This window comes from Oryza brachyantha, chromosome 11 (assembly GCF_000231095.2).
Source record: "Oryza brachyantha chromosome 11, ObraRS2, whole genome shotgun sequence".
In the NCBI taxonomy this organism is placed as follows: domain Eukaryota; kingdom Viridiplantae; phylum Streptophyta; class Magnoliopsida; order Poales; family Poaceae; genus Oryza; species Oryza brachyantha.
This window is the reverse complement of record NC_023173.2, coordinates 1576317-1588703: the sequence shown is the minus strand read 5'-3', so window position 1 is coordinate 1588703 and position 12387 is coordinate 1576317. Positions and strand designations below refer to the sequence as shown.

The window sequence follows — 12387 nt, the reverse complement described above, 5'->3', positions numbered from 1 at the left end:
GATTTAATTGAACTTTTAGAATTTTGAGTATAACTAGAAGTATTCAGATTGTATATGTGAAAATGAAATGTATTTTACTGGTGGGACTGGGGAATAGTAAGTTAGGGGCCTGCATCTGTTTCCCTTAATTTAAGGATGATGCTGGTCAGAATATGGTTCATGAATATTCTTTCCATCCTTAGTCCTGTAGATCATTAGAAACAATCAAACAACTTAAACTTTTGGTTGCTAAATATTGTCTTCTAAATGTCTGGAAGTTGTGCAAAACTTGATGCTATGATATTTAAAAGAATTTAAATGTGTAAGAACGTAAATGTCTTTCTTACATTTCTTTTCCCTAACTATATACTTGGTGAATATATGCTGATATCCAGTCACTTTATGCTCACATTTGCATAAACCAGTATAGATTAAAGTGTTTGACAACTACTAAATAGGCATTTTTTTTATCATAACATTGTATAAGATATATTCCTGGGTATCATAATATATGTTGAGAATAGTACATAACTGCGTAGAAAGTAACTATTTTTGCAGTAGTGGTATGAAGGTTTAATCGATAGAGGTGGATCAACTCATGGCCTGTCCAACTCATTTTAAGCTATATTATGCACAAAAGGTTGCTTTATCTAAGTATATAAGGAGTATTGTAAATGATTTGCGAAGGCCCGTGTGGGCATTCCAGACTTGGATATAGTATTTTAGAGACAAATGACAACTCATTCTACTGCATGGAGCCATGGAGGTCGAAACTATTGGGATGAACAAGAAAAATTGAAGAGCTTGATCTTCTCGAAGAAGCCTATTCTGGTGGTTTATGTGTTCTTTCCTACTGTCTGAATTGTGTTGGCATGTTTATGGATTTTTGGCATGAGTTAGTTGCCTTTGAAAGGTTTTTGATGTACTATATATATTGTTTGCATTCTTTTTTATCTTTAGGCCTACCTTAAGCTAGAGGTTGTAGCAATTACCCTGGACATCTTATTAGGAACGAGTGGATCACCCCCTCCATCAAGAAGGTAACACCAATTGGACTGCTACACCAAACATGAGACATGCAGTTTGATTCAATTATATTTCTATGTTTGGTTAACTCAATTTATTATGATTCCTACTCTATTGATATAAATTTAAAACCCGATAGATATAACATGCTCATATTTCAGCTTCTGTCATGCATGTGTTGTAGTTTTTGTCCTTTACTCCTAGGTTAATCTTTCAATGGCACTTCATTGGCAGAATATAAAAGAAAGAAAAAGAATGATAGTGACATGAATGATGAATTTGGCTTTAGAGTTATGAAGATTAAAACTCAATGCTCTTGTCTTCTTTCTCTAGCCAGAGTTATTTTTATAGAACTGGTCTTAAGCTTTAGATTATCTTTTTCTCTGTATTGCATGAATTACTATAGGGCATTATTTCTATTCAGATATCGTTCTTTTATTTGAAGCCAAAGTACATGGAATCAGTCTATATTACTGGTACCTGTATGGATATCATTCCATTAACTATAGTATCATCGATAGGAAGAAGCTTAACAGGATGAAATCCTGAATTCACTGCCCAGTCAACATGAAGTTTAAGATCAAGTAATTCTCCAACACCAAGGTCCTCACTTGACCTGATTGAGAAAACATAGGTACAGCAACACCCGCACTTCTGCATGGTGTTCCTGGTAAAACCAATTGATGAATTAGTCCTACTCATCATCTTATCATGAATTGGAACCCACCGAATCCTCAGATCTTACCAAAGCATGAGATATGGTTCTTTCTACCAAGCATTCACTAGCATTACTTTTTTTTTTAGATTATAGATTCAATATGATTATTGCGAGCTGAATATGACTGTTGCTTAAATTCCTTGGGATGACCATTTTGGGCTCAATTTGGATATACTTGTATCCTTATAATATAGTCATGGGTTAACCAGGAAAATGCACCATAGTTTGGTTCTCATATTTTGCTTGAGTTATTTTTACCTGAAAAAATTAGGTGGCTTCTAATGCAGTGCTCCATTCTTCTGTACAAATAGAAAGTAGCGGTGTTCAAATCTTTTGGTGCATGATGTTTGTTTTACTGGTTCCATTTGGTTTTCTAAGTGGAAGACCACCAGGCAAAAACGCCCAGCAGTATATATATTAAAGCAAACAAAAAAAAGTTAAGAATTACAAAAGGCTTAAGTCTTCAAGCCAAAATTACAAAGATTGCAACCAATCAGAAACCGAAGTTTTAAGTGTTCCATTCATTCAACATAAACATCCTGGCTTCCAGTAGTAAGAAATTGTACCCATCCTGCAAAACATGCATGAATGGAATACCTACATGATGCACAATTTTATATACTCGAGCTTCACAACTCATCTTTCAACCTATTTAGCCACTCCAATATAATGCGATTATGAGAAACAGTATTTAAAAGTTTAGGATGAAAGAAAAATGGTTAACTTGTGCATGTTGTCAGGATAACCAAGAACAATAAGATCTACAGTAGGCCAATTGTTGGGAAGAAGTGTGATGTAAATTATATGAATTAAAGAAGAATTGAACTCTAATTGCCAGTATCTACGTACTTTTATTTCTTTTAACCCCAAAGGATTTTGTTAGTATTTGGATTTATATTCAGTCACCATGGTCTATATTTAATTTAAAGCTTTTGTGGTTTGGTCCTAACATATATATTATTGTCGGTGTTATACGAAGAATTAGAGTCGACTCCTGTTGTTGCTCACCACTCACTGGACGACTCTTTTCCACAAGTAATATCGTAATCTCTTGGTACTAATTTTTTTCCGTCAATGTTGCATATTTTTCCTCATATTGCTTTATTTGTGCAGTGACCAAGTGTAATCAAGATCTATAGCATGTAGCAAAGTCAATAGCTTATAAGTAAATTCTGCAACAGGAAACCACGAACTACTATAAATTATTGTGTAATCAAAATCTCATGTATACTTGGATTCTTTTGTTATTTCCTTCTATTTGGACACAATGCACTTCAAAGATTTGATATGGTTAGAGTAAATTCTATTTCAAGATTAGTCTTTTTAGTGGTTGCGCATGCTTTGTGTATTTTAACAAATGACAGTGTTGAGAATGTTAATATAATAATATAATATCATTCTTTTCTATGTGGATGTATATTCTTCTCGTATATATGGACAACATATATTTGTTGATGATATTGAGTTTAATATTTATAGGTAATATTATACTATTGCACATTGCCTTAGTTATATTTAATATGTGACATGGATTGATCTAAAGCTTGATTAGAATGATTGTAATTTAATAATGTAATCAAATATATATTTTAGAACCGTAGCATTAGCACGGGCACATTACTAATATGAGTAAATAAGACAGCCAAATTGGATGGGACTATCTACATGCCAATCAATTGTTTTGTTAAAAAACCAATCCATTTTCAATGGTCCAAATATCAATAAATTCATTGCTAGAGATGATCTTATACTTTTATGTATTTTCTTTTCTTAAATCATACAGCATTGCCTCTTTATTTCATTTGACAACAGTAACACTGTGTTGTCTCTCTTGTCTCAAATATCATAGAAATCGGCTAGCCCTCACTAGCCACCTCCTCCCCGCCTTTCACCATTCACTTTATCAATTGTCTTTCTTCTCAATGCAAATGGTTATCTTTAAGATTGGTGAGATGATTCCATTGTAACCATTCACATGATTTTTTTTGCTCTCGCTACATACTCCACGCATCGCTTGCTTAATGCTTATGACTTGAAGGATATCATCGTCTTCTCGTAACACCCTCACTATTATTCAATATTAGTCAATTACTACCTCAAGTTCTCAACCTCACTAGACTAGGAATCTACCACTCTTCTACCTCCCCAACCCCCAACCTAGGAATATGCAAGAGTAATGGAGAAAAAGTCCAAAACATAATCTGTACGGATCAAAAAGTTAGGAGTTTAATTGTTGATTTGATTAATTATTGTCTAGAAAATCCCAATCCAATCTCTAGCCTTTGAGATATGTGCCTAATTAGTTTTTTATATATCAAATTGATAGTTTTTTCCTTCGAATGAATCATTCAAAGTCGTAATAGGTGGATATTAACATTTTTCTTTAAACATGTACATGGGAGTGTAATTGTTTAAAGTCGTAGAACGCTGCTATACGTACGATCCCGGCCGTACGACGCGCGTACGACCGAAACAGACGCAGCAATGGGCAACGCGACATACACCGCATGCTGTCGATGGAAGTCGACGCGCCGTCCCAGTCGTATGGCCGGGATCGTATGCGTAGCATTTTTGAAAGTCGTAATAGGTGGATAAAACTCACTATTTTCTTTGACTTGAGCCGTTTGGTATGCATTGTGTACATAGTTAGAGTTGGATGGCAAACATGATTGGTTCATTTTTAGAGTTTAAGGGCAAATCAGACAAATCCAAAGCGAGAGGGGTAAATCAGGCTTTTCCTCCAGTGTAAACACATCCCAACACTATTTTATTCGGGTCGAAGAATTTATAACATTGTCCTTAGAATATAAGGATAAATTAAACCAACTAAATTTAACAGGGTAAATTAGGCTTTTCATTACATAGATCTTTCTCTATAGTATAAAGTCTTCATAAAATCCTATTTATTGATTCGAAAATATTTCACAACAACCTCTGTGTAAGGCTAAAAATAGGAAGAGGAAGGGAAAAAAAAATGAGTCACTCCGGCCCTTCCCACCATTCCACCACAGTAGAAGAAGAATCCCAGCAATCGTTCACCACACTAGAAACGGCGGAGAGCACGAACGCCACCGTTCACGTCGCACGCGAGGTTCCCCCTCCTCCCGCCGTCGCCCCCGCCGCGAGCGACGTTCCCCCTTCCGCCGTTGCCGTGATGGAGGCGGCGGAGATGGAGATCGACGACGACTTGCCCGAGGTCCCCGACTGCATAGCGTCGATGGTCGACCGCAGCGGCAGCGTGGAGAGCAAGCGCCTGTTCCTCGCGCGCCGCACGGCGCTGGAGATGCTGCGCGACCGCGGGTACTCCGTGCCGGAGGAGGAGATCGCCCGCACCCTCCCTGAGTTCCGCGCCTGGTGGGGTGAGAAGTCCGAAATCGAACGCCTCGCCTTCACCACCACCCTCGTCTCCGACCCCTCCAAGAAGGTAACTTCTCCAATCATTTCTTTGCGCTTCCATGTTCTTAATGTTTAAGTTTAGAGTTTCCCCTTGCTTGTTTAAGTTAGGTCCTTGTTTGATCTTGTTGCGTGGCTTATGGAGTTATGGTCATGATTTCATCGTTAGCCATTAGCGTGCTATAGTCCAGTTGGTCTGGGCTACACATGGCAGGAGAGAAATACAGTATTATATCAGATTGAAAAACTAGGACAATTGTGTGTACACCCTGCACGCTGCTGAAGGGATGTTGGTGCTTTTAGACATGTTTGAGAGTAACATAATTGCGAAGCTGTTATTTCATTTGTATTATATCCTATCTAGTGGTCGATTAAATTAACTTTTTAGAATGTGAATATGTTCTTTAGGAAAGTATTGACTAAAAGTTGGCCAATGTCTATCATAAAGAGTATCATGCAATAGTACATTTGCTCTTTTGCTTCTTGTTGCACATAAGCAAAAAGAAAGATGATAAACCTTGCAACCCTGCATTGGGTATGGGGGTTTTATTATGGTTTAGCAAATTATTATTCTTGTGGTTTCCTATTGTGCATTCACAGTGTCATCCTTAATGCAAACTTTATACTTCAACACCTGCTGTTGGAGCATTTAATATCTATTTTTTTCCATGAATACTGCTATTTCTTGGTGTGTCTATTTTGTTACCTTTTGTTAAGGGAGTTAAAATAAACTCTAACTATGTCATACTCAGGTACAAATTGTATTCTGCCCACCAGAGCCTGTCAAAATTGCAACTATTCGAGAGATTTATCGCCAGACAGAAGGAGAGAACTTGTCCAGACTGATTCTGATACTACAGAGCAGAATATTATCTAGAGCTAGAGAGTCTATCAAGGAGATCTTCAAACTTAAAGTAGACATATTCCAGGTTTGTTTGGTTCCGTTTTTATATTCTCCTTTTCCAAATGGAAATTCTGGCAATAATGCTATATTGGTATAGATCTAAATCCATATGCATTCTTCTGCAGGTTATACTCTTAATCTAATATAATATTGTTTTTTTCATGACTTACACATTTTTTACTATGTTATATTTATTTTAATATACTCTGGTTCACACATGTAAATTGTGGCATTTTTTAATGGTAGGTCACAGAGTTACTGGTAAACATTACTAAGCATGTCCTGAAGCCCAAGCATGAAGTGTTGAGTGCAGCTCAAAAGGCCAAACTCCTCAAGCAATACAATGTGGAGGACTCACAGGTATGCTAGTATATAATGTGATGCTAACAGTTCTTTAGAATCTGTTACCTATTTATTACGCCGGTAATGTGATGCTTTTGTGAAAATACATTTATTATAAAATATGGGTGCTAATCTAAGAGGGGCGCACAAGTGAAGTTGTATTGTAATAGCCCAAAGGGCAAAGAGCAAATAGATTCAAGTACTATACTAGAAATACCCTTGAGTTTATTAAAATTGCCATATAAAAAAGTAGAAGTATGCTTTCGTTTTATTTGAAATAGTTTTCCTCCTACTCATAGAATCTATTTTTTTATTTTGCAAGTCAACGAGACCGAAAAGATCAACGGCTTAATAGATAAAACTAATCAACTAATAATTTGATTTTCCATGCTGGAAGTATTCTCTCAATGAATGGCATTGAAAATCATTGTGCTACATGAACTGTGTGACCTTTATTTTGCTACTTCCTATGAAATGCAATTATTTGCCCCCCAAAACACAGCCTGGCTCTGGTCTGTCACATGTTGATCTGCACGGTATTTGTATTGCAGTATCCCTACTATTTGGTAAACATACCTGAGATACACTTTATAGTTATTGTGGGAGATTGCAAATTTTCTTTGTTTTGATAAATGGAATCCTCACGTGGCTAAAATGCCAAATCACGATTGTTATCATCCTTTCTGCCCTTTAATTTCATTCTAGTATAGCTATGCCTGCTGTTATGATACCTTTACATCACTTTGCTGAATTGGTGCCTGTATCTTTCAGTTGCCTCGCATGCTAGAGACTGATCCTGTTGCTCGCTACTATGGCCTTGACAAGGGAACTGTGGTTAAAGTTATATATGACAGCGAGCTTACTGGGAATCATGTGGCCTATCGATGTGTTTTCTGAAGAAACAGATTGATGAATTCATCTGTTTCCATGGAGGAAAGTTGGTAGTGATCTGTTAGCAAACATAGCCTCACGGCTACTCTGTTGATCTATGTGACACCTCTTTGCGTGACTTACCTGAATGTAGTTGGGAAAACTTGCCCCTTAAAATTGTTCGTGGTATTTAAGACGTTCCTTGAAAAACTATGGCACAAGATGATTCCAATGGCCCGTTAGCACCGCAGGAATTTCAAAGTTGAATTATCTTAAAATCACAATGTGATGAATAGAGAAGAGAGAACCATCCAATTGAATCTAGCAGTATCCATTTACGGATTGCATTATATTCTGTAAACTAAGTGTTAGCATCTGCTTTACAATTCAGTGGGTCAAAAACCGATCAGGACAAAGAAGCCCTCCAAAAAAAAATGAGTGTCAAATGAAAAATCAGCTGCTAAATTAACTGTGCTTTGGTCTTGTTGCGTGGGGCAAAATTTCGTCATCGTTTGCCTTTCTCTTGTGGCTGTTGCTGCAAGTGCTGCTGCTGTTCTCGTTTGTGGGGTTACTGCTGTTGCTGCTTTCGCTGTTGCTTTGCAGGTGTTGTTCCTGCTGGTATTGCTCCTTGCATCGGCTTTTCAGGATGTGGGGCTTCAGCTTGCTCATGTCCGAGAGCCGAACTGGTTTAAGGAAAAATTCATCTGCTCCTTCCTCCAGGCATCTGATTCAGAATATCAAGACAAAATCGTTTCAGAGTTTATTCTAAGATCACAAATAATGATATTCCATCCAGAAATTAAACACATAATTATTCTCCATGTATTATATATCTTCAACAAATTTCTTTTTATCCATATCTTATGGTATCTGGAGGATTTTTTTTTACTTTACTTTTATAGTGCCCTCTTGTTGCTCCATTTGTGCATATATAGAAATTGAATACTGTGACAAAGACATGTGGTGTTAGTTAGTTGTCTGCAACTAAAGACCATTTTATTAGACACCACATCATGGAAGATCGACAAGATTGATTTGCGTATCACTCCATATCTTCATTATTAATTTTAAGACGACGTGAGCTGTGTGGGGGACTTGTTCCTTAATTATTCTACATGTGACGCCAAATCAATTAAGGATTCGGAGAGATCTCCAAATCCAGTTTAGCGTTAAACCAGTTTGCTTCCTGCAAATAACAAGGTGCTATTCAACTACTCAAATATTCTCTCTTTATGCATACAAAGATGTTCTGTATGTTCTTTTTTTGTGTTGTACTGAGTTTTTACTCTCTTCTTTTGCACATCTGAGTTTAATTTGGTCGATTGATGTTCATCCAATGACCATGAGGTGCGTAAAACTCAATTGTCTAAATAATATTGTTGATCCATGAGAGTGCTCACCTATTGATCCTTGAAGGAATGTTCTCCGATGACATGATCACAACTGGGATGTCCCTTAAATATGACGATTCCTGATTGAACAAACCAAAAGGGAAGAACTATATTCAGGCACTGACCTCACTGTACTGTTCAGTTGATCAAAATCAATGGATGGTACAATTAAATTAAGTAGAAATGGTAGTTACCTTGATCTTCTTGAGAAGATCATATCCTGTCATGCCAGGCATGCAGTAGTCTGTGATGATCAGGTTCACTGCAGCCTCCTGTTTATCCATAAAAGGGCAATTCAGAAACTCTTCAGAACAAGAGCACAACCTTTTCATCGTTAATACTCATGTCACCAGTCATCTTCTTACCTGCTGATCTGCTTGAACCGAAATAGGGCTGTCCTCATGACCATGGAGCCCCAAGAACTCCAGAGCCTTGCTACCAGAATCAACAGTGGTAACTACACCAACAAAAACAAGCCTCCCATGAGATGCCAATTTCCATAGCAACTGAGAAGAAAAGAGTCTGCCAATACAAAGAAAAATTCTTGTAATACCTTGGAAAGAAGAGGTCTTGAGTAGTCTCTCAATGAGCTTCCTGTCAGGGAGGCTGTCATCCACAGCCAGGACATGGAACGGAGCCTCTATAGCCACTGCCATGGAAGAAGGCAAAGCTAGCAGAGATGTGTTCCCCTATACTCTGATTGGGCTTCTGTATGATACTGTGATGAAAGAACAGAAGACTACTACAAGGAGGAAGCAAGAATGGTAGACGAGATGCAGATGGTGTGTGTGATTGGCATGAAGGCTTTGCTTTACAAGGGTGTGTGGGTGTGGTTGAGCTTATATATATACATAAGCATGTGAAAGGATTCTATGAGATATGAGGAAAGAGGAAAAGCTGATGGAGAAAACTGGTGTAATGACTAAAGAAAATCCTCCCTCATGGAAAGCAAGATCCCGGGCAGATTTGCTGCAAATCTTGCCAGGAATTGACTCCACAAAGAATAGGCCCCGGCAACATCAGTAGTCCTCTTTGTATTCTAGAGCAAGAAAGATGGTCCACCATTTTCTTTTGTTCCCTGTCCCTTTTTCCAATCTTTTCCCTTTAGTTTTTCGTTAATTGGGTTGTCCTCTTGTTCGATGAGCTGAAAGGCCGAAAGATACGGATCGTTTCTGGCGATTTGGTAAAGAAAAATATATCCCTTCTCTAGGTGTGACCTGCCAGTTTGCTGCATCAGATTTGTGACAGTATACATCAACATACTGCTACAATCAGAGTCATTTCTTGGCACTCACATTGTCAGTCTGTCACACCAACTTCGTTTCATGAAACTTATGTGAAGTCGCATGTTTGTATGAGAGAACAAGCCAAATTAGTTGCTAATGGTCAGGCTGGCAAGTATCTGAATTTCGAGCAAGACACACAATGAACCGAACTGATAAGCATCTCCTGTAGAAGAAGATTTAAATATAATCAGGCTTCAGATCCTCGGATTGGATGGAGCTGCCACACCAACCAAGAAATCCTCCTGGTGAGACGATTTCTGATTTCTCGATCGGTTGCCACCAACTCCCCCCCCCCCCCCCCCCCCCACCCCCTGCCAACAAATCTTGGCGATGCAGCGACTCTATCATATCATCAGATCAGAAGCGAGTCGGAATGAAAAAGGAAGAAAAAACGCATTACACACGGAGGAAGAGGCAAAGTGGTTCGTGGAGTCACCCAAATCCGGTGCCGCGGGATTCGGTGACGCCTGGCCCGCCCGGCCAAGCGAAGATCGAAGTGGAGACGATTTGATATGATATCGCGTTGGATCGCCGCGTCGCTTTCCAGGGCAGCGATGGTTTTGACATGAGAGAGAGAGAGAGAGCTAGCTAGCTAGCAAGGTGTCCAGTCCAGTCGATCTGCCTGGGCATCCGCTGCCGATCACCAACGAAAGTGGCGTTTTTCCTGTGTGCCCGGATACGCTCCCGATCCCCCTCCCACTTGCGCTGCGCGCTTTCGCTTTCCTTGCAACCGTTGCCTTCGTTCTTGCCGCGCGTTTCCTGACTCACCTGTTCAATTTCGTTGTGTACGTACCCGTTTGCGTTGCATGTGTGTACGTGCGTGTGGTGGTGGACTTGGGAGTTTTTTGGGAGCGTATGTGGAGGATTCCGTATCACCAAACGTGGATTTGGGTCGGGTATCTTCTCGGATTTTCCATGTACCGTCGGATATGAACGTCGTCTCATCGCGGTGCAACTGTACAAGCGACCGACGGAAGAGCCGAGGCAGAGGCGTCCACTGCTATCACATCACTGCTAACGGACAGTTACGGAGTGTTTCGTGTTTCATTCGTACGTGCAGTCATGTGGAACATTCACATGGTAGCTTAGAAGTCAGGATTTTTTTTTTGTTTATATATTTATTTTTAAAAAGATTTATAAAACTGAAAATTTGCTATATAACATTAAAAAAACGTGTATTTGCTAAGGGGTATTGCAAGACTATGACACACATGATCATGGCCACTTGCTACTAGTCATGGTTGTCGCCAGTGGCGGAGCTACCTATATAACGAGCTATGGCGGCCACCATGCCCGGCCGTCGGCAGAACCCCTCGCCATACTCAGTGTTGCATATCGCGCAAAAGATGATTTAGACCATGTTTGGTTTAGGTTTAGTCACTACCTATTAGTCTCTATTAGTCTCTTTTAGTTAAAATCCCAAACAGGAGGGACTAGGTCTCTATATGAGGTATTAAAATAAGTCCCTAAAGAAGGTGCTTATTTGGGACTAAAGGGACTAAAGTCTCTATTTACATGAAAAGTATCTATTTTAACTGCTCGTTATGTCACCCTTTAGTCCCTTGAACCAAACAGCATAGAGTAAACTTTAGTCCTGTGACTAAAGTTTAGTCATAGAACTAAAGGAATCAAACAGGATTATAACTATTGTGATTTATATGGAGTACTATTCGCATGATGATTTATAAGTTAATACATTATAACTTTATTTTATTTTACATATGTGGTTCTTATACACAAATTAGAACTTAGGCCGCGTTCGGGGTAAGGGGATAAGTTAACTTATCCGGCGTAAAAAACGTAGTAATAGATTAGTACATGATTAATTAATTATTAATTGTTAAAAAATAAAAAATAGATTAATATGATTTTTCAAATAACTTTCTTCTATTTTTGCAAAAAAATACACCGCTTAGCTGTTCGAGAAGCTTCTATTTATAGGGGGCCGAATGTGGCCTCAGTAGTATTAAGTTCGCCATAGGTAGATTTTCGTCTTGGCTCCGTCACTGATTGTCGCTCTAGCTGCTAGTCATGGCCCACTGCCGTGGAAGTCGTCACTCTTACTGCCAGTTTTGGTCGTCATAATGAAAATCGCTGCAGTTGCCACTCCTTCCACCGGTACACAGCTGCTTCATCAACTCCCCTATGAAAAATTGCATAGATGAAGAGGACCCACCTAATAGAAATATATTTTATTTCTGAATCTTTTCTCTAATAAATTACTAGTTTTTTTAGTGTCATGTATCGATCTTATGATGTCCCTCGATAAATTACATGTTTTTTATATCCTAACAAATTTTGCCTACAACAATATTTTTTCATTATAGGAAATTACATCTCTATACCTCCAAAACTCCCATAAAGTGTTTTATGTGACAAGTTATATGGTTATTGAGACAGAGTGATGGTGCAGTGACCATTTGCAAACTAGCGATGCTACACGTACGACTCCAATCGTACTACCGTCGTACGATTCGT

General features: G+C 38.7%; 2 protein-coding genes across 2 annotated transcripts; one reads left to right on the top strand and one right to left on the bottom strand.

Annotated features, from left to right (window-relative positions):
• The first annotated feature begins 4673 nt into the window (after nt 1–4673).
• On the top strand, nt 4674–7429 carry LOC102701668 (DNA-directed RNA polymerase V subunit 5A). The gene is made up of 4 exons (XM_006663130.3): nt 4674–5147; nt 5869–6045; nt 6267–6380; nt 7134–7429. Exons 1-4 carry the CDS (start codon nt 4698–4700, stop codon nt 7257–7259), a joined length of 867 nt encoding a protein of 288 aa, XP_006663193.1. The 5' UTR covers nt 4674–4697; the 3' UTR covers nt 7260–7429.
• Nucleotides 7430–7479: 50 nt separating this feature from the next.
• LOC102716538 (two-component response regulator ORR9) lies at nt 7480–9596 on the bottom strand. Its single transcript, XM_006662664.3, has 5 exons — nt 9177–9596; nt 8989–9080; nt 8818–8895; nt 8633–8703; nt 7480–7956 (listed from the first exon to the last, which is right to left on the bottom strand). Exons 1-5 carry the CDS (start codon nt 9277–9279, stop codon nt 7698–7700), a joined length of 603 nt encoding a protein of 200 aa, XP_006662727.2. The 5' UTR covers nt 9280–9596; the 3' UTR covers nt 7480–7697.
• Between the last annotated feature and the right edge of the window lie 2791 nt (nt 9597–12387).